Here is a 20,799-nt window from a genome sequence, read left to right on the forward strand (position 1 = left end):
TTTCAGAAAAGGTAGCTGATATATTTAGAATTGATTCTTTAACAAATCATTCAGCCAGGGCAGAGAAGTGGCCCCTCTGGAGTGAGGCGCACAGGTGGGTTATACAAGGACCCCCTCGCCCAGCGCTGAGATGCGACCCCTCTGGGGTGGGGCACAGGGGTACAGGGAACCTCTCACCCAACAGCCCCGGTGCCAGCACTGACTGCAAAAGGAGAGCACCCCCTGACGAGCCCCCACCCCACTCCCTGCAGCCCCTGGTTTGGTCCCGGGGTGCCTGTCCTGGGTTGAACTCTCAGCCCCTGCGCTGGGCAGAGACACTGTTTAACTCCTGCCCTGCATCCTGGAGTGCCGTGGGCATGTGCTGGCTGTGGGGGAAACCTCTCCCAGCAGGGGGTGCCGTGGGGCACGGGGCTGGCTGCGTAGGGGGAGCTCCTGGGACACTGTGGGGAGCGGGGCTGCGTGCTGGGGAGCTCCTGGGGACATTGTGAAGAGCAGATCGGGGCACTGGCTGTGGGGGGAGCTCCCAGGGGGCGCTGTGGGGCATGGGGCAGGAGGGCTGGCTGTGAGGGGGGCTCCCAGGGGGGCGCTGTGGGGCATGGGGAAGGGGAGCTGGCCGGGGGGAGGGCTCCCAGGGGGCACTGTGGGGCGTGGTGAAGGGGGGCTGGCTGTGAGGGGGACTCCCAGGGGGCGCTGCAGGGCATGGGGAAGGGGGTCCGGCTGGGGGGAGGGCTCCCAGGGGGCACTGCGGGGCGTGGGGAAGGGGGGCTGGCTGTGAGGGGGACTCCCAGGGGGCGCTGCAGGGCATGGGGAAGGGGGTCCGGCTGGGGGGAGGGCTCCCAGGGGGCACTGCGGGGCGTGGGGAAGGGGGGCTGGCTGTGAGGGGGACTCCCAGGGGGCGCTGCAGGGCATGGGGAAGGGGGTCCGGCTGGGGGGAGGGCTCCCAGGGGGCACTGCGGGGCGTGGGGAAGGGGGGCTGGCTGTGAGGGGGGCTCCCAGGGGGCGGTGTGGGGAAGGGGGGCTGGCTGTGAGGGGGGCTCCCAGGGGGCGCTGTGGGGCGTGTGGAAGGGGGGCTGGCTGTGAGGGGGGCTCCCAGGGGGCGCTGTGGGGCGTGGGGCAGGGGGGCTGGCTGTGAGGGGGGCTCCCAGGGGGCGGTGTGGGGAAGGGGGGCTGGCTGTGAGGGGGGCTCCCAGGGGGCGCTGTGGGGCGTGGGGCAGGGGGGCTGGCCGGGGGGAGGGCTCCCAGGGGGGCATGGGGAAGGGGGGCTGGCTGCCAGTGGGCGGGCCCGTGGGCAGGTCCCAGGGCTGCGTGTGCCGCTTTAAAACACACGCACCTAAACCAGCGCCTTAAAAATAGCCTCCGTCACCCTGGAGACGGGTGATGGCCTCTAACAGGTGCGGGGCGTATTTACAGCCGGGGCCGCGGGTGTGAGCTACCGGGCGGCCTCTCGCTCAGCCAGCCAGGGGCCCGGCTTGGCAGCGGGCGTCCGACCTAAAGGGGCTGCGGGCTGCAGGCGCAGAGTGTCCGCGCGAGGCGGCGGGGAGAAGCGCCGGGCAGGGGCAGGGGCAGGGGCAGGGGCAGGGGCAGGGGCAGGGGTAGGGGTAGGGGTTACGGTTAGGGTTCTCAGAGGGGTAAGGCCCAGGAAGGATGATGTGGCCCAATTTTTTCCTCCAGCAGGAGGAGCAGCGCATGGCTGGCTTGCGGGGCCGGGTGGGCGGCAAGCGGCGCCCGGCCCTCAGCGACGCCCAGGAGGGCAAGATCAAGCTGGCCTTCTTCGTGGCCATCGTGGGGGTGACGCTGACCGTGCTGGCCGTGGGCACCGAGTTCTGGGTGGAGCTCAACACCTACAAGCAGAACCACAGCACCATGTGCGAGGCCGCCCACTACGGCCTCTGGAAGTTCTGCTACAAGAAGCTCTGGGTGGAGGACGTGGAGGCGGAGAGGGCGACCTGCGGCCCGGCGGAGCTGCCCGGAGGTGAGGAGAGCCTGGCCCGTCCCCCTCCTCTTCCTTCGCACTCTGCTTCCTTTCTTCCCTCCCTCCCTCCTTCCTTCCTCCCTCCCTCTCCATCCCCCATTCACCCCCTCCCTCCACCCACCCCTAAACACCTAGCTATCCCCATCCACCTCACCCACCCCCATAAACACCTAGCTTTCCCTATCCATCCCCCCATCTATCTATCTATCTATCTATCTATCTATCTATCCCCATCCACCTCCTCTATCTATCTATCCCCATCCACCCTCTCTATCTAATCTATCTATCTACCTATCTATCCCCATCCACCTCACCCACCCCCATAAACACCTAGCTTTCCCTATCCACCCCCAGTCTATCTATCTATCTAATCTATCTATCTATCCCCATCCACCTCCTCTATCTATCTATCCCCATTCACCCTCTCTATCTAATCTATCTATCTACCTATCTATCCCCATCCACCTCACCCACCCCCATAAACACCTAGCTTTCCCTATCCACCCCCAGTCTATCTATCTAATCTATCTATCCCCATTCACCCCCTCTATCTATCTATCTATCCCCACACGCCCTATCTATCTAATCTATCTATCATCTATCTATCCCCATCCACCTCACCCACCCCATAAACACCTAGCTTTCCCTATCCACCCCCAGTCTATCTATCTATCCCCATCCACCCCCTCTATCTAATCTATCTATCTATCCCCATCCACCCCCTCTATCTAATCTATCTATCCCCATTCACCCCCTCTATCTATCTATCTATCTATCCCCACACACCCCCTCTATCTAATCTATCTATCTATCCCCATTCACCCCCTCTATCTATCTATCTATCTATCCCTACACGCCCTATCTATCTAATCTATCTATCATCTATCTATCCCCATCCACCTCACCCACCCCATAAACACCTAGCTTTCCCTATCCACCCCCAGTCTATCTATCTATCCCCATCCACCCCCTCTATCTAATCTATCTATCCCCATCCACCCCCTCTATCTAATCTATCTATCTATCCCCATTCACCCTCTCTATCTATCTATCTTCTTCCCTCCACCCCCACTCACTCCCTTTTCAGCCTTCACCCCAGTCCACCTCCCCTTGAGTCTGATAATGTTTCGCAGCTGGAGTTTCATAAATAACCAGATGCCCTCACCCTCTCACGCTACCCACACGGGTTCTGATCCCACTTGGGTCTGTGCAGGGGGGCTGGGAGCCAGGACTCCTGGGTTCTCTCCCCAGCTCTGGGAGGGGAGTGGGGCCTAGTGGTTAGAGCAGGGGGGCTGGGAGCCAGGATGCCTGGGTTCTCTCCCCGGCTCTGGGTTGAACGAATTCGGGCGTCTCCAGGAGTGTTTTGGGTTCTGTCTCTGCGCTTATTTCTGACGCTGCAGCAGCAGCGACCGACAGCATCAGCTGAATTCCAGTCTGGGGGAGGGCAGGGGTGGAGCGCCGTCCGGAGAAGGGACTGGGGCCAGTTAAAGCGCCTCTTGGCTGGGAAGAGTGAAACTGGAGACCTAGAGCACCGGGGAGCAGTTCTGTGCCATGGTCTGCTACCATCCCAACCAGGAAACATTCACCCAGCTGGGCGTCCGTGCTCATTGAATCCAGTGAAATGATGGCCAACTGCCTAAGGGGGACAGGTCCCGTGCCCCATTCCCCACCCCCGGAGCCAGCCAGTCCCTGCCCTGGGGCCGGATGGGAGCTGGCGCCCCCTAGAGGGGAAAGGCCCCATGCCCCATTCCACAACCACTGGAGGTATCTCGGGGTTGTCGCCATTTGGATGTGTTTCCGGATCAGGTCAGGTGCATGTTTAAAGTGCGATAGCTGCTCTGGTCCATTTCCTTCAGCTCTCCCGTAGCAGGGCTTGGGGTGGAGAGAGGGGCAGGGCTAGGGGTACAAAGCAGTTATGGCACCGGGAGCTGGCAGGGGACAAAGCAGGGGTGGGTGCGGGTGGGGCAGAGCTGCTGCTGGAGGGGGGGACTGTGTTCTGAAAATCTTATGCCTCCGTCCCTCCACACCCCTCCCTCCACCCACCCCATACCCCATCCATCCCTCCCTCCCTCCCCCTCCCATCCATCCATCCCACCCCCAACCCTCCCTTCCTCCATCCATCCACCCCACCCCCACATCCACCCACCCCAGCCCTCCGCACCCCTCCCTCCCTCGATCCACCCCACCCCAACCCTCCCTCCCTTCCTCCATCCATCCATCCATCCATCCCGCATCCACTTACCCCCATCCCTTCCTCCCTCCATCCACCCCACCCCACTCATCCATCCCCCCTTCCCTCTATCCACCCCACATCCCTCCATCCATCTACCCCACATCCCTTCATCCATCCATCCACCCCCACCTGTCCATCCCCACACATCCCTCCATCCATCCATCCCTGAACAACCCTGTACATCCCATATAGACTCCATATAGCCCCATGCATACCCCTCTGTCCATCCATCCACCCCCCCACCCATCAAACCCATCCATCCATCCATCCCTCCATCTATCCCCACACACACTCACCCACCCACCCACCCACCCACCCACTCACCCACTCACCCATCCACCCTGTTACCTGGGGTTCTTTCAACACAAAGTTCTTGGTACCTTTACTCTGTGCGAGGTGGTGTCAGAAATAAAGCAGGGGAGACACGGCCATCCGACGATCCATGGCTGGCACAAACAGGACAACACAAGAGTGCTTTCACTTAAAGCTACACATTACTTAGTCTTAACCTCTTACACACGTCCGCAACAGGTTAGTAAAACACCCGCCAAAATCCCAGATTCATATTTACCCAGGGTCTTGAGACGGTCTCGACTGGATAACTGTAGATGTCCAGTGGCCAGCTGGTGGTCTCCAGGGGAACTTGAGAGGTGTTCAGGTGTTCAAATGTCCACAGAGCTCAGATTTCCTCCCCTTTTTATATCCAACTTGTTAGTATTAGGTATCTTGCTCATTAACAAACCTGCCGAGCAGAAGCTAAGTTAAGGGTGGAGATTTCCAGCCTGTCTGGTGGGCAACTTTCCATCGGTTAACCAGCTGTAGAGTCATAGTTAACTATTGCCAGACTTCCAGCTTGCAAAACCACATGCTTCGGAGCAACAACTCAAGCCAGGAGGGCAGAGGGTCATGTTTACTCCATGAGGTCACTCACTTCACCCTCCCGTCCTGGTCCATTACCTGTGCTAAGGTTTCAGAAACACCTCCTTTTAGCGGCTTTCAGTAATAAGCAGAACAACTGGAATTCCAGCCACTGGAAGTGGTTTAAACCTGTTACTGGGCTATCAAAAATCTGCTCCTACAACCCCACACACCCCTCCACCCACCCATCCATCCCATACACCCCCCTTGATCCATCCATCCCATACACACCCCTGCATCCATCCATCCACCTACCCATCCATCCCATACTCCCCCCTTCATCCATCCATCCCATACACACCCCTGTATCCATCCATCCATCCCATACACATCCCTCCACCCACCCATCCATCCATCCCATACACACCCCTGCATCCATCCATCCATCCCATATGCCCCCCTTGATCCATCCATCCATCCATCCCATACACACGCCTGCATCCACCCATCCATCCCATACACACTCCTGCATTCATCCATCCATCCGTCCATCCATCCCATACACACCCCTGCATTCATCCATCCACCCATCCGTCCATCCCATACACACCCCCTTCATCCATCCATCCCCACACACCCTCCAGATAGGGGTCATAAAATATTACAAAAAAATCCCACTTTGTCATGTCATCCATTCACCCCCTACCATCCACCCACACATCCTTACCCTTGTACCCCTCCACCCCACCCCCTTGCATCTATCTAATCTAATCTATCTATCTATCTCAAGCTAATTCCCATCTGTGACGAAACCTGGGGAGTGTTAATAAATCTCCCTCCTTTCCCCAATTTCCCAGCCCTTTGGGGAATGCATCGGGACACTCAGGTGCAGAGGGTGAAATTCCTTAGTTAGATTTCTAGTGGGGGTGAATTTGGGGGCTGGGGTGAGTGAAGATTCGGGGGCTGGGGTGAGTGTGGGGGGCAGGTTTGGTGGGGTGGGTGAGTTTAGCGTGGAAGGTTCATGCAGGAAGGTTTGTGGGAATTGGGTGTGTGTAGGGGGAGCCCAGAGCTGGGATAGCAGGGGACTGAGGGTCAGGATTCAGGGGCACTGGAGATCTGGGGGTTCAGGGAGCGCAGGGCTGGGATAGCAGGGGGCTGAGGGTCAGGATTGAGGGGCACTGGAGATCTGAGGGTGCAGGGAGCCCAGGGCTGGGATAGCAGAGGGTTACTAATTCTCCCCACACTCATCCCAACCGCCCAGAGCGTTCACTCATCTTGATTCCCCATCCCCTTCTCGGCCCTGCCCCCGACCCCGTTTACACATCTCCTCTTTCTCCCCCATCACTCAAGTAGTTCCTTTCCCCCTTCCCAGAAGCCAACTGCTCCTACTTCAAGTTCTTCAGCACGGGGGAGAACGCCCACATCTTCCAGAGAACGACAAAAAAAGGTCAGGACCCCCCTGGATCACACCCACGGGCCCATCTACCCTGGTGTCCGTCCTCCTCCCTACCCTAGATCACACCCACGGGCCCATCTACCCTGGTGTCCGTCCTCCTCCCTACCCTAGATCACACCCACGGGCCCATCTACCCTGGTGTCCGTCCTCCTCCCTACCCTAGATCACACCCACGGGCCCATCTACCCTGGTGTCTGGCCTCCTCCCTACCCCAGATCACACCCACGGGCCCATGAAGCCAATGTCTCTTGGGCTGTAGTGGAGGCTGGCAGCGGGGCTTTTCCTCCCAGATTGGGGTAACTCTCTGTCTCCCCGCTCCCCAGAACTGAACATCACGGCGGCCGTGATCTCTCTTCTGAGCATCACCCTGATGGTGATGGGCTCGCTGTGCATCACCATGGCGCTGAGCAAAGGGGTGGAATTCCTGCTCAAACCCGCCTCCTGCTTCTTCATGATCTCCGGTAGGTCCCGCCTCCCCCGCCCCCTGTGGGGCCCCCAGCGCCCCCCGCGGAGCCCCCGCCCCGCTCCCCGCCGCCCAGCGCCCCTGCGGAGCCCCCAACCCCCCTTCCGGCAGCCCAGCGCCCCCCGCTAAGCCCCCAAACCCCTTCCCGCAGCCCAGCGCCCCCCGCTGAGCCCCCCGCCCCGCTCCTCGCCGCCCAGCGCCCCCCCCCCGCTGAGCCCCCACCCCGCTCCTTGCCGCCCCCGCCCCGCTCCCCGCCGCCCAGCGCCCTCCGGGGAGCCCCCGCTCCGCTCCCCGCCGCCCAGCGCCCCCCTCCGAACCCCAGCCCGGCAGCCCAGCGCCCCCCCCCCACGAGCCCTCACACCCCTTCCTGCAGCCCAGCGCCCCCCTCGGAGCCCCCCGGCCCGCTCCCCGCCGCGCAGTGCCCCCCACGGAGACCCCCGCCCCGCTCCCCGCCGCCCAGCGCCCCCACTGAGCCCCCGCCCTGCTCCCCGCAGCCCAGCGCCCCCCGCCCCGCTCCCACTCTCCCTCTCTCCCGGCAGGGATCCTGGTGCTGGTCAGCCTGGAGGTTTTCCGCCACTCGGTGCGGCGGCTCATCAGCAGCGACCGGAGCGTGCCCCTGGAGTACGAGTACTCGTGGTCCGTGGCCTGCGCCGTGGCCGCCGGCGCCGTGCTGATCTTCGGCGGCGGCTGCTTCCTTCTCCTCTCCCTGCCCGGCCTGGCCAGGGAGCCCGGCCACTGCTGCGTCCAGACCACCGCCACCCGCAGCGCCTGACGGCCGGGGGCTGGGGGGGCGGCGGGCGGGGGCGTGGGCGTGGGCCGGAGTCTCGGGGTGTGTGTGGGGGTCACAGACAAACGAGTGCTTCCTGCCCCACCTGGGGGGCGCCCTGCCTTGGATCAGCCCCCCCCCACCTACCGATGAACCTCTGGGGACTTCCCCCTTGCACTGGAAGGGGCCAGAACGCAGGACGGTAGGAAAGAGGGCGGCAGGCGAAGGAGGGGGTGGGGGCGGAGGGATCAAATTAATAACCTCAGCGGGTCTGTATTTAATCCTGGATTTTATAAATGGCTATTTGTAGCTGGAGGGGGTGTCTTTCTGGTCTCAGTCCCCCCCCCCCCCCCCCCCCCCGGTCAATCCGGAGTCAATCCCAGTTGCAATGGGAGAGGGGCTGAGTTCTGATCTCAGCCCCCTGGGGTCAATCTGGAGTCACCCCCAATTGCAATGGGGGCATGGCCAGGTTCTGATCTGAGCTCCTGGCCTCGTCCATTCAGAGTCACTCCCAATTGCAATGGGGGCGGGGCTGGGTTCTGATCTCAGCTCCTGGTGTCAGTCTGGAGTCACTCCCAATTGTAATGGAGACAGGGCAGGGTTCTGATCTCAGCCCTTGGGTCAATCTGGAGTTACCCCCTCACTGCAATGGGGGCAGGGCCCAGTTCTGATCTCAGCTCCTGGCGTCAGTCCGGAGTCACTCCCAATTGTAATGGAGACAGGGCCGGGTTCTGATCTCAGCTCCTGGGGTCAATCTAGAGTTACCCCGACTGCAATGGGGACAGGGCCGAGTTCTGATTTTAGCTTCCTGGGGTGTCAATGCAGAGTCCAGATTTACCCAGTGTAAACCGAACTCAGAATTCAGACCGTGTTAAGAATTAAGAATTTCACGGCTCTTGGTGCGAATGTTGCCCAAGAACCATTGACTCTGTTTTCTGGACTGAAAATCCAGAAAACCTCCCTCAGTTTCACCAGGTGGGAAGGGCGGGGGGCGGTGAAATTGACAAAGGAGCCCCGGTTTCAGATCTCCACCGGGCCCCGTGGGCTCTGCATGGGGCCCCCTCGATGTCCCCACGGTGAGCTGGGTGGGCGTGTTTAGGAGCAGCCCCCCCGACGTGGCCACTGGCAGCAGCTGTCTCCCCAGCCCCCCAGAGTCAGTCGGGCAGCGTGAGCCGCTCACCCAGCCTTGGCGTTCGACCCGGGCTGCTGCCTGATGCTGCAGGCGGCCCACGGGCATGGTCGGGGCAAAAGTGAGCGTGAACGGATAGCGATTCACTGGGGAAGGGAAGGCGTGAGAGGCGCAGGGCAGGGACTGGCTGGCTCAGGGGGGTGGGGAATGGGGCACCAGGCGTCTCCCCTCTAGGGGGCACCGACTCCCATCCAGCCCCAGGGCAGGGACTGGTTGGCTGGGGTGTGGGGGGTGATGGAGCGAAGAATGGGACGCGAGGCCTCTCCCCTCTCGGGGCGCCGGCTCCCATCTGGACAGGACATTGTTTCAAGCTGAAGTTGAAAGTTTCAGGAAGAGGAAACTGAGCTAAATTTGGGAGGGAGGGAGGCAGGGGGGCAGAAAGGTTCAGGGGCTCGGGTGAGTTTGGGAGGCTCAGGAGTGAGATAGGGGGAGGTTTGGGGGAGGGGGAAGTTGAGGGGAAGGTTTGGGGGCCCCAGGGGTGAGTGGGTGGAGGTTTGGGGGGAGAGGGAAGGTCTGGGGGCTGCAGGGGTGAGTGGGGGGAGGTTCGGGGGGAGAGGGAAGGTTTGGGGGCCCCAGGGATGAGTGGGGGGAGGTTTGGGGGGAGAGGGAAGGTCTGGGGGCTGCAGGGGTGAGTGGGGGGAGGTTCGGGGGGAGAGGGAAGGTTTGGGGGCCCCAGGTGTGAGGTTTGGGGGCAGGGGGAAGGTTGGGGTCCCCAGGGGTGAGTGGGTGGAGGTGGAAGGTTTGGGGGCCCCAGGGGTGAGTGGGTGGAGGTGGAAGGTTTGGGGGCTCCAGGGGTGAGTGGGGGGAGGTTCAGGGGGAGAGGAAAGGTCTGCGGGCTGCAGGGGTGAGTGAGGGGAGGTTCGGGGGGAGAGGGAAGGTTTGGGGGCCCCAGGGATGAGTGGGGGGAGGTTTAGGGGGAGAGGGAAGGTCTGGGGGCTGCAGGGGTGAGTGGGGGGAGGTTTGGGGGCCCCAGGGATGAGTGGGGGGAGGTTTGGGGGGAAGGGGAAGCTTGGATGCCCCAGGTGTGAGGTTTGGGGGCAGGGGGAAGGTTGGGGTCCCCAGGGGTGAGTGGGTGGAGGTGGAAGGTTTGGGGGCCCCAGGGGTGAGTGGGGGGAGGTTTGGGGGGAGGGGGAAGTTGGGGCAGGTTTGGGGGTTCAGGGGGGAGTTGGGTGAGGAGGCCGCAGGTAGGCCAGGCCGGCACCGGCGGGCGCGGCGGGTCTGTGTGGCGCGGTGAGGACAGTGCGTCCCTGGGGCCCGGGGCCGCGGGCCGGGTTATTCTGGGCCAGCCCCGTTCTCCAGTTACACCCTGTGCTGTAAACAGGGGTCTCGGTGGCAGCCCCAGATACTCCTGTGCGGACAGCAACGCGCAGCCCGGCCCCCCGCCCCGTCCCCAGCTGGGCACGGAACCCAGGAGTCCTGACTCCCGGGGTGGGGGGCAGAGGGTTAGGGGGGCGGGGGCTGGAAGCCAAGACTCCTGGGTTCTCTCCCTGGCTCTGGGAAGGGAGTGGGGCCTAGTGGTTTGAGAAGCGGGGGATGGGAGCCAGGACTCCTGGGTTCTCTGAGAGGGTATGTGTGCTGCAGGGCTGGGGGAGGCCCCCCCCCCCCCCCCCCCCGGCCATGGCGTTCCCAACTGGGCTCTGCAACGTGGCGGGCACGGCCTGGCATAAGAATGAGAACAAGAGTCGCTGGCTCTGTGCAGACTGATGTCACCCCCACCGCAATTCCTGCAGCGCCCTGCCCCCCCCGCCAGCCCTGTGTGCCCCCCCGGCAACCCCTCACCCCCTCTGGGCACCCCCTGCAACCTCCCTGCACTGGGCAGCCCCCTCACCCCGTGTGCCCACTGCAGCCCTGCACCAGCCCAGGGCATGGGGTGGGGTGTGTGTGTGTGTGTAGGTCCCATTGAATACACCCACACCTGCCTGCACAGGGATCTTCACACCCCACTTCCCAGGTGCACACACCGAGACTGTGTCAGGTTGTACGACCGCACAAAGACACACACACACCAGCCATAAGCCCCCTACAAACCTACACAAACATCTACACAACACACACCACAGACATATACACCCTCCCACCCACAGATCTACACACCACACAAACATCTACACAGCACAGCCATATACACCTTCCCCCCCACATCTACACAAACGCACACCACAGGCATATACACCCTCCCCTCACACATCTACACAAACACAGCTATATACACCCCCTCCTCCCCCCTATCTACGTAAACCCATGACACAACACAGCCACATATACTCTCCCCCCAACAGGTCTACACAGACACACCACTGTCGTAAACAACCGTCCCCCCACAAACCTACACAAACACACAACACAGCCATATATACCCTCCCCCAACAGATCTACACACACACAGCTACACAAACACACAACACAGCCATAAACACACCCACACCACAAACACAATCCATCACACACAGATCTACCCCAACATCACACATACCCACAACACAGCCATAAACATACCACAAATAAAACCATACAAATACACCCAAACAAATACATACAAATGTATGGTTCATACAAATACACCCACCCACCCCCTCAAATAGGGACACACCCATACACAACACAGTCCTAAACACACCCCACACTGCATACACAAACTAGCATGCAAAGGTCTGTGCAAACACACAACAGAGCCATAAACATACCAAACAGAGATATCTACAACAGCCACAAAACACAGCAATAAACACCCCACACACAGAGATCTACACAAACACACAACAGCCACACCACACAGCCATAAACACACCGCACACATAGGTTTCGACAAACACACACACGCCTAAAGTCCACGATGGAGCCATAAACGCCCCACACCCACAGTCCACCACACACTAGTCTACACAAACGTCACACATACCCCCCCACAGCCATAAACACCCTCACCCCCACACCAACATGCACACACACAAACCTACGCACAGAGATCTACACACAAATGCGGATGCAAACACACACACCCCCCGCCATCCCATGGCTGGCTATTTCCCCCCCCTTGGCGCAGGGGTTGGCAGCTTATTTCCATTTCGCTGAGCTCAGGAGGTTTCTGCCAAAGGCGCAAGGTGCTGCGGAGTGTGTGTGTGTCGGGGGGGGGGGAAGGAGAGAATGCAGAAGTGGAAGGACGGAGGAATAGAGGCTGTCAAGGACATAGAAGAGTCATCTGCTGATTTGCATGTAAAAGGGGGAGGGGAGGAATCTATCCAACCCCCCCACACCCCCTCTACCTATCTATCCCCAGCCACCCCCTCTATCTATCTGTCTAATCACCCTGGGGCTGGATGGGAGCTGGCGCCCCCTAGAGGGGAAAGGCCCCACACCCCATTCCCTGCCCCCCTGAGCCAGCCAGTCTCTGCTCTAGGGCCGGATGGGAGCCGGTGCCCCCTAGAGGGGAAAGGCCCCGTGCCCCAGTCCCCGCTCCCTGGAGCCAGCCAGTCCCTGCCCTGGGCCGGATGGGAGCTGGCGCCCCCTAGAGGGGAAAGGCCCCGGGCCCCATTCCCTGCCCCCCCTGAGCCAGCCAGTCCCCGCCCTGGGACTGGATGGGAGCTGGCCCCCCCTAGAGGGGAAAGGCCCCAGGCCCCATTCCCCTTCAAACAGGAGTGAGGTCTGCAGGGCAGCAGCTTGAGCATCCTGCCCACAACACACAGTGACCTGCAGTCACGTGCAGTCAGCTCAGAGCTGCTTGGGGGGAGCTTCTAGCCAAGGGGGCAGCCCTGCAGGGGGTCTGTGGGGTGGGGAGGGGAACTGCAGCTAGAATCATAGAATCATAGAATATCAGGGTTGGAAGGGACCCCAGAAGGTCATCTAGTCCAACCCCCTGCTCAAAGCAGGACCAAATCCCAGTTAAATCATCCCAGCCAGGGCTTTGTCAAGCCTGACCTTAAAAACCTCTAAGGAAGGAGATTCTACCACCTCCCTAGGTAACGCATTCCAGTGTTTCACCACCCTCTTAGTGAAAAAGTTTTTCCTAATATCCAATCTAAACCTCCCCCACTGCAGCTTGAGACCATTACTCCTCGTTCTGTCATCTGATACCATTGAGAACAGTCTAGAGCCATCCTCTTTGGAACCCCCTTTCAGGTAGTTGAAAGCAGCTATCAAATCCCCCCTCATTCTTCTCTTCTGCAGGCTAAACAATCCCAGCTCCCTCAGCCTCTCCTCATAACTCATGTGTTCCAGTCCCCTCATCATTTTTGTTGCCCTTCGCTGGACTCTCTCCAATTTATCCACATCCTTCTTGAAGTGTGGGGCCCAAAACTGGACACAGTACTCCAGATGAGGCCTCACCAATGTCGAATAGAGGGGAACGATCACGTCCCTCGATCTGCTCGCTATGCCCCTACTTATACATCCCAAAATGCCATTGGCCTTCTTGGCAACAAGGGCACACTGCTGACTCATATCCAGCTTCTCGTCCACTGTCACCCCTAGGTCCTTTTCCGCAAAACTGCTGCCTAGCCATTCGGTCCCTAGTCTGTAGCTGTGCATTGGGTTCTTCCGTCCTAAGTGCAGGACCCTGCACTTATCCTTATTGAACCTCATCAGATTTCTTTTGGCCCAATCCTCCAATTTGTCTAGGTCCCTCTGTATCCTATCCCTGCCCTCCAGCGTATCTACCACTCCTCCCAGTTTAGTATCATCCGCAAATTTGCTGAGAGTGCAATCCACACCATCCTCCAGATCATTTATGAAGATATTGAACAAAACCGGCCCCAGGACCGACCCTTGGGGTACTCCACTTGATACCGGCTGCCAACTAGATATGGAGCCATTGATCACTACCCGTTGAGCCCGACAATCTAGCCAGCTTTCTACCCACCTTGTAGTGCATTCATCCAGCCCGTACTTCCTTAACTTGCTGACAAGAATACTGTGGGAGACCGTGTCAAAAGCTTTGCTAAAGTCAAGAAACAATACATCCACTGCTTTCCCTTCATCCACAGAACCAGTAATCTCATCATAGAAGGTGATTAGATTAGTCAGGCATGACCTTCCCTTGGTGAATCCATGCTGGCTGTTCCTGATCACTTTCCTCTCATGCAAGTGCTTCAGGATTGATTCTTTGAGGACCTGCTCCATGATTTTTCCAGGGACTGAAGTGAGGCTGACTGGCCTGTAGTTCCCAGGATCCTCCTTCTTCCCTTTTTTAAAGATTGGCACTACATTAGCCTTTTTCCAGTCATCCGGGACTTCCCCCGTTCGCCACGAGTTTTCAAAGATAATGGCCAATGGCTCTGCAATCACAGCCGCCAATTCCTTCAGCACTCTCGGATGCAACTCGTCCGGCCCCATGGACTTGTGCACGTCCAGCTTTTCTAAATAGTCCCTAACCACCTCTATCTCCACAGAGGGCTGGCCATCTCTTCCCCATTTTGTGATGCCCAGCGTAGCAGTCTGGGAGCTGACCTTGTTCGTGAAAACAGAAGCAAAAAAAGCATTGAGTACATTAGCTTTTTCCACATCCTCTGTCACTAGTTTGCCTCCCTCATTCAATAAGGGGCCCACACATTCCTTGGCTTTCTTCTTGTTGCCAACATACCTGAAGAAACCCTTCTTGTTACTCTTGACATCTCTGGCTAGCTGCAGCTCCAGGTGCGATTTGGCCCTCCTGATAACATTCCTACATGCCCGAGCAATATTTTTATACTCTTCCCTGGTCATATGTCCAACCATCCACTTCTTATAAGCTTCTTTTTTATGTTTAAGATCCGCTAAGATTTCACCATTAAGCCAAGCTGGTCGCCTGCCATATTTACTATTCTTTCGACTCATCGGGATGGTTTGTCCCTGTAACCTCAACAGGGATTCCTTGAAATACAGCCAGCTCTCCTGGACTCCTTTCCCCTTCAAGTTAGTCCCCCAGGGGATCCTGGCCATCCGTTCCCTGAGGGAGTCGAAGTCTGCTTTCCTGAAGTCCAGGGTCCGTATCGTGCTGCTTACCTTTCTTCCCTGTGTCAGGATCCTGAACTCAACCAACTCATGGTCACTGCCTCCCAGATTCCCATCCACTTTTGCTTCCCCCACTAATTCTACCCGGTTTGTGAGCAGCAGGTCAAGAAAAGCGCCCCCCCCTAGTTGGCTCCTCTAGCACTTGCGCCAGGAAATTGTCCCCTACGCTTTCCAAAAACTTCCTGGATTGTCTATGCACCGCTGTATTGCTCTCCCAGCAGATATCAGGAAAATTAAAGTCACCCATGAGAATCAGGGCATGCGATCTAGTAGCTTGCTACTCTGTATGTGTGTCCTGCTGCCCCCCGGTGGCTGTGATCAGAACTGCCTCCACTGTGTGTGATGGACTCCTCAGGCCTCGGGGCTCTCTGGGCTCTGTACGGCCCCTGGGAGACTCCCCTTCAGTGTGACAGCCCCCCCCCCCCCACGAGGGTCGCATTCGCTCTCCGGGATTAGGCCCTCTGGCCCCGCCGCCTCCTGGGGCTGCACCTCTGAGCCTCCAGCCCGCCTAGGTCCCTGCGTGAGCCCCCTCAGGGGATCCCCTCACTCTGGCCCCTGGGGGCCGCCACCCCCAGAGGGAGCCATGGCCCCCGACCTCCAGCCTGCAGGGACTCTCAGCTGGCGTAAAACAGGAGGGTTTATTGTACGGCTGAACCCAGCCTAGGCAGTTGTCAGGGGCCTCGGGCCTTGGCAGTCTCAGCACCATCCAGCTGGGTCTGTCCCAGTCCAGGGGGGCTCTGGCTGCTCTTTGTCCCCAGCCCAGAGCGAGCTGCTTTCCACCCGACCCTCCCCCCCCCCATATCACCTCCCCACAGCCCCTCCTCCGCCCTGTGTCTTCATTCTGGGCAAACAGATCACCGGGGTCCTCTCTCCTCAGCTCATTGTCCTCCCACTGGTCAGAACCAGCTGATTGCCAAGCTGGGGTGGGCCTCTTAGTCACCAGATCACCGGTTGTTAGGGTTCCCCTTCGCCAGGCCGTTGTCCGGGGTTCCAGCTGCCAGGCGAGGTCACACCTGGTCCTCTGCAACAACAAACCCTCTCCCACCACCTTGTTACACACGCAGCGCACAGGGAAACTGAGGCACACATAGTATTCATGCAAAAACACTACCGCTTTGTCACAGTGTGTCCCTGGTGCCACCTGGTGGCTGGGCTCGGAACTTCCGTGTGTGTGTGTGTGTGTCCCTGCTGGCTGGAATCAGACCTGCCTGCTCTGTGTGTGTGTGTGTGTGTGTGTGTGTGTCCCTGCTGCCCCCTGGTGGCTGGGTTCAGATCTGCTGTGTCTGTGTGAATTTACATGTCTGCAAGCTGGGGCTCGCTTTGGCCAGCGACTCTGGTTTGCCGCATGGGGTTTCGGCATCCCAAATTACTCAGCTGAGGCAGTAACTGGACAGCCGTGCCCCTTCCCTCCCCCCGGCCTCTGACAAATATTGCGAGGGGTGCTGGTGGAGAATCACCTGAACGGGTCTGGAGCTTCCAGGCCAAAAGGGCCAATGCGATCCTGGGATTCCTAAATCTCAAGCAGGAGCAGAGAGGTGATTTTCCCTCGGGATCTGGCCCTGGGGTGGCCGCTGCTGGGATCCCGTATCCCGTTCTGGTGCCCACCATTCAAGAAGGACGTCAATCTATGGGCGAGCAGTCAGAGAAGAGCCACGCGGATAGTTAAAGGGGTAGAAAACCTGCCTGAGAGCAAGAGATGCCAGGAGCTCCAGCTGTTTAGCTGAACAGAGAAAAAGTCCTGGGGTGACTTGATCCCAGTCTATTGGTACCTATGTGGGGAACAAATATTTAATAACCGGCTTTTCAGTCCAGCAGAGGAAGGGCTAACACGATCCAACAGCTGGACAAATCTCCAGACTGGAAATAACATGTACATTTTTAACAGAGAAGACAATTGATTAAGGGTGAGGGTGGATTCTCCATTACCAACAGTGTTTCAAGTAGGATTTGTTCTAAAAGATCTGTGCTAGGAATTATTTCAGGGCAATTCTCTGGCCTGTGTTATACAGGAGATCACATTAGATGATCAAAGTGGTCCCATCTGGGCTGAGCATCCAGGAATCTGTGAACCCTCTGCCCAGCTCTGAGCCGAAGGGTACGCTCTCCTCCCCAGCATGGCTTCCCCCAGGGGCATTGACCCGTGGCTTTTGCAGCATTGCCAAGCCTGGGAGATTTTATTCCAAGTCTTGCAATTTTTGCTGCTTCCCTTAAAGCTTCCAGCTCTTGCTCCACAGGGTCTTTGGGACAATTTTGTTTGCAAAAACAGGCAGTTTCTAGCATTCGTGGTTGAGTAGGGAAGTTGGCAAATGCGGAGAATAAAAAGAAAAAAACAGCCCCACAAGACCAAAATCGACAACATCAAAAAACCGAAGAGAAGGCAAATTAAAAGACCCTGCTTTAAAATAAAGTCTCGTGATATTTTTAGAAAATTTCACAGTTTTTCAAACACTCCCCCCATTTGGAAGCCAATCTCCTGAACTTTCAACCAGCTTCACCGCTTGCAAGCCCGTCTCGCCATTTTAAAACCACTTTCAAGGATTTTAAACTCGGCTCCCAAGTTTTGAACCCAGTCCCGCGATTATTGAAGTCCTTGCGATTTTGAAAAGAATCTCACAAATTTCTAAAAAAGAACAGGAGGACTTGTGGCACCTTAGAGACTAACCAATTTATTTGAGCATCAGCTTTCGTGAGCTACAGCTCACTTCATCGGCTTCACTTCATCTGCTTCATTGCAGCTCACGAAAGCTTATGCTCAAATCAATGTGTTCGTCTCTAAGGTGCCACAAGTCCTCTGGTTCTTTTTGCGGATACAGACTAACACGGCTGCTGCTCTGAAACAAATTTTGAAACCACTTTTGTGATTTTTAAGCCAGGCTCTCGCGAGGTTTTTAGCCACTCGCACTGTTTTGAAACCACGCTCTTCTGGTTGGTTTGTTTGGCAACTGCACCCACGAGTTCCAGGCCCATCTTGCGATGTTTCAACCTGCCTCGCTGTTGTTTGAGAGAGTCTCAGGTTTTCTTTTCAAGCAGCTTCCTGGTTTATATTGCAGCCAAGCGCATGGTTTGGAAAGCGAGCTCAGAATGATTAAAGCCGCGCTCCTTAGTTTATAAACCACGCTCAGTATTGTCAAACCCAGTCTCATGGTCACAGAGCAGAACTGATCATGTGTGTGTGTGGGGGGGTGGGGGGTGGGGATTTGTGGTTTTTGCAGCGCTCAGGGGCTGGCAAAGGGAGCTCTTGCTGCCCAGTAGGTCGCCTGCCTAGGAGATGAAATTTCAGAGGCATTTAGAAGTTTGTAAAGATTTCTCCCAGGGAAAATGTTAAGCTCTGCTCTCAGCAATGGTCCCCAAACCGGTGAACTCCTGGCCAGCCTGCACCGCCATCTAGTGGCAGGAGACGGCTGCAACTCCGCCAGGACTCAATGGCCAATTGGTGACATCTTTCTGCAAAGTTTCAGAGGAGCAGCCCTCTTCGTCTGTATTCGCAAAAAGAACAGGAGGACGTGTGGCACCTTAGTGACTAACAGATTTATTTGAGCAGGAGCTTTTGTGAGCTACAGCCCACTTCAGCAGATGCAACTGTAGCTGACGAAAGCTGATGCTCAAATAAATTGGTTAGTCTCTAAGGTGCCACAAGTCCTCCTTTTCTTTTAGCTTCTGCAAAGTGGCCTGTGGTTTTTGGTGCGGGTGTGGGTGGGGCGGGGGGAGGCAATTCAGGACACTGAGGGGCTGATCTACACGGAGGCTGGGCTACCACACCAACCCGCTCGCTAGCAAAGAGCTCGAGGGCTGAACGGGCCTAGGATCTTAATCCCTTCTCCCAAATTGGAGAAAAGATGGTCGAGCCTTCTCCTCCCCCTGCCTTGGGGCCGGATGGGAGCTGGGGCCCCCTGGACAGGAAAGGCCCTGTGCCCCATTCCCTGGAGCCAGCCTGGGACTAGGAGAGACACCACGCCCTTCCCAGAGCCAGGGAGAGAACCCAGGAGTCCTGGCTCCCAGACCCCTTTGCTCTAACCATTGAGACCCCCAAGCAAGCAGGGAGAGGGATACAGGCTAGGGGGCCCATCGCTCTGACTGATGTAGATTCTGGCTATTCTGACTGATGCAGATTTTGCGGCAGATGAGAGAGCAAAGGTGTGAGGGCCTCAGGGAAAGATGAGCCATCGCTGGCTTCCTGTGGCTGCAGCCCCTGGCTCAGTGCCCCATTCAGGGCTTGGGGGAGCTGGGCACCAGGGCTTTGGTGGCGGCACTGAGGGGCCCCTCTACTGCCCCCATCATGGCATCTGCTCTCACCGTCCTCCTCCTCGGTGAGTATCAGAGACAACCAGGGTGTGTACCCATGGAGGGATGGGATATGAGACCAGGGCGTGAGCCCATGGGGGGTGTCATGGACTCACAGGATTTGCACTGTTTCTCAGGTCCCCCTTCAGTGCGACAGCCCTTCTTGGGGGTCCACTTTCTCTCGGGAGTTAGGCCCCTCCACCTCCTGAAACCGGACCTCTCCGAGCCTTAGCACGCCTATCTCTGCCCTGGGCTCCCGCAGGGAGTCCACTCGCTCTGGACCCCTGGGCCCCCACGCCCAGAGGGAATAATGCCCCCCTGATCTCTAGCCCGGAGCGACTCTCAGCCAGCTTAACACAGGAGGGTTTATTGAGCATCTGAACCCAGCACAGGAAACTCTCCGGGCCTCAGGCCTGGCCTCCCTCAGCACAGCACATCCCAGTCTCCCCTGCATCCAGGTGGGCTCTGTGACAAAGCGGGACTGTTCTTAATGGTTCCTCTGAATAGTGTGGGGGTGCCTCAGTTTCCCCTAGGCAGTTCTTAAGTATCTAGGTGGTGGGGTAAGGGTGTATGATCATTGCAGAGCCCTAGAGGGCAGGTGTGTGCAGGGATCTGGACACAGAGACTGGCCAGCACCCTGTTTCCTGGCAACTGAGGGCCTGGGCCCTTCCCCCCTGCCAGGTGAGAGCTAAAGGGTTGGAGAACAAAGGAATCAGGTGACCTCCTGGCCCAGGAAAGGGACAAAGCCCAGAGGATGGGGGGCTGGAGGGAGTTTCAGTTTGGGGCTGGCTGGGACATGGAGTGAAGTGCAGACGGGGTTGTCTGGCTCACTGCCCCCCAAAATGGACCCGGCTGAGGGGTCCTGTTCTCTGCACCTACAAGCTCTGTGTTAGACCATGTTCCTGTTGTCTAATAAACCTGTTTTACTGGCTGGCTGAGAGTCACGTCTGACTGCGGAGTTGGGGGGCAGGACTCTCTGGCTTCCCCAGGATCCCACCTGGGCGGACTCGCTGGGAGAAGCGCACGGAGGGGCAGAGGAGGCTGAATGCTCCGAGGTCAGACCCAGGAAGGTGGAGCCGGGTGAGCTGTGTGTCCTGCAGACAGGCTGCTCCCAGAGAGGAGACTTCCCCAGAGTCCTGCCTGGCTTCATGGGGAGCAGATCCAGAGCATCGCCCGGGGACTCCGTGACAGTTGGGTTGTTTTCCACCCCGCTGTGTCTTTCGTCCTCTCCTAGCTCACTCTCCTGGCTTTCCATCGGGTGCTGCAGTCAGGTGCGTGGCACCCACCCCACCTGGCCTGCCTAAGGAGAAGGGACCCAATGCGGGGCCGGCCCTGCCCAGATTGTAACCACCCAGGGTCCGAGCAGCAGGCTTCGGGGTCGCCTTGCAGCCAACGCAACCACTGGTCCAGCCCCCGACACCATCCACAGAGGCCGTATTTCACCCCCGTTTCCATCCTGTCTCTCCCCCACCTTCCGTCTGTCTGTTCGCTAGGAACAGGGTCAGCAACCTCCGCACACAGATTGGACTCCATCCCAGCCTGGGACCACCCTTCCCCAGGTCAAAGCCTTTGTCCTCCAGATGTTCCTCCAGGTGT

The 20,799-nt window shown here is 58.3% G+C and overlaps 2 protein-coding genes and 1 long non-coding RNA gene across 4 annotated transcripts in view; 2 read left to right on the forward strand and 1 right to left on the reverse strand.

Annotated features, from left to right (window-relative positions):
* On the reverse strand, nt 1-5,294 carry LOC125627917 (uncharacterized). Of its 2 annotated transcripts, none has more exons than XR_007354112.2 (3): nt 4,777-5,294; nt 4,586-4,651; nt 1-1,841 (listed from the first exon to the last, which is right to left on the reverse strand). It is a non-coding gene; the product is annotated as an uncharacterized LOC125627917 (long non-coding RNA). The 2 variants fall into 2 exon arrangements; XR_012665832.1 differs by having other exon boundaries at nt 4,554-4,651.
* On the forward strand, nt 1,645-8,063 carry CACNG6 (calcium voltage-gated channel auxiliary subunit gamma 6). Its single transcript, XM_048832513.2, has 4 exons — nt 1,645-1,972; nt 6,436-6,510; nt 6,843-6,980; nt 7,522-8,063. Exons 1-4 carry the CDS (start codon nt 1,645-1,647, stop codon nt 7,752-7,754), a joined length of 774 nt encoding a protein of 257 aa, XP_048688470.1. The 3' UTR covers nt 7,755-8,063.
* The window catches only part of LOC125627894 (T-cell-interacting, activating receptor on myeloid cells protein 1-like), a 24,958-nt gene continuing 12,034 nt past the window's right edge, over nt 7,876-20,799 (forward strand). Inside the window, exon 1 of the mRNA XM_075122489.1 lies at nt 7,876-7,950. The gene's annotated coding sequence lies outside the window, so the exon portion shown is untranslated. The remainder of the gene's footprint in view (nt 7,951-20,799) is intronic.

The sequence above is a fragment of the Caretta caretta genome, chromosome 23 (assembly GCF_965140235.1).
Source record: "Caretta caretta isolate rCarCar2 chromosome 23, rCarCar1.hap1, whole genome shotgun sequence".
NCBI lineage: Eukaryota > Metazoa > Chordata > Testudines > Cheloniidae > Caretta > Caretta caretta.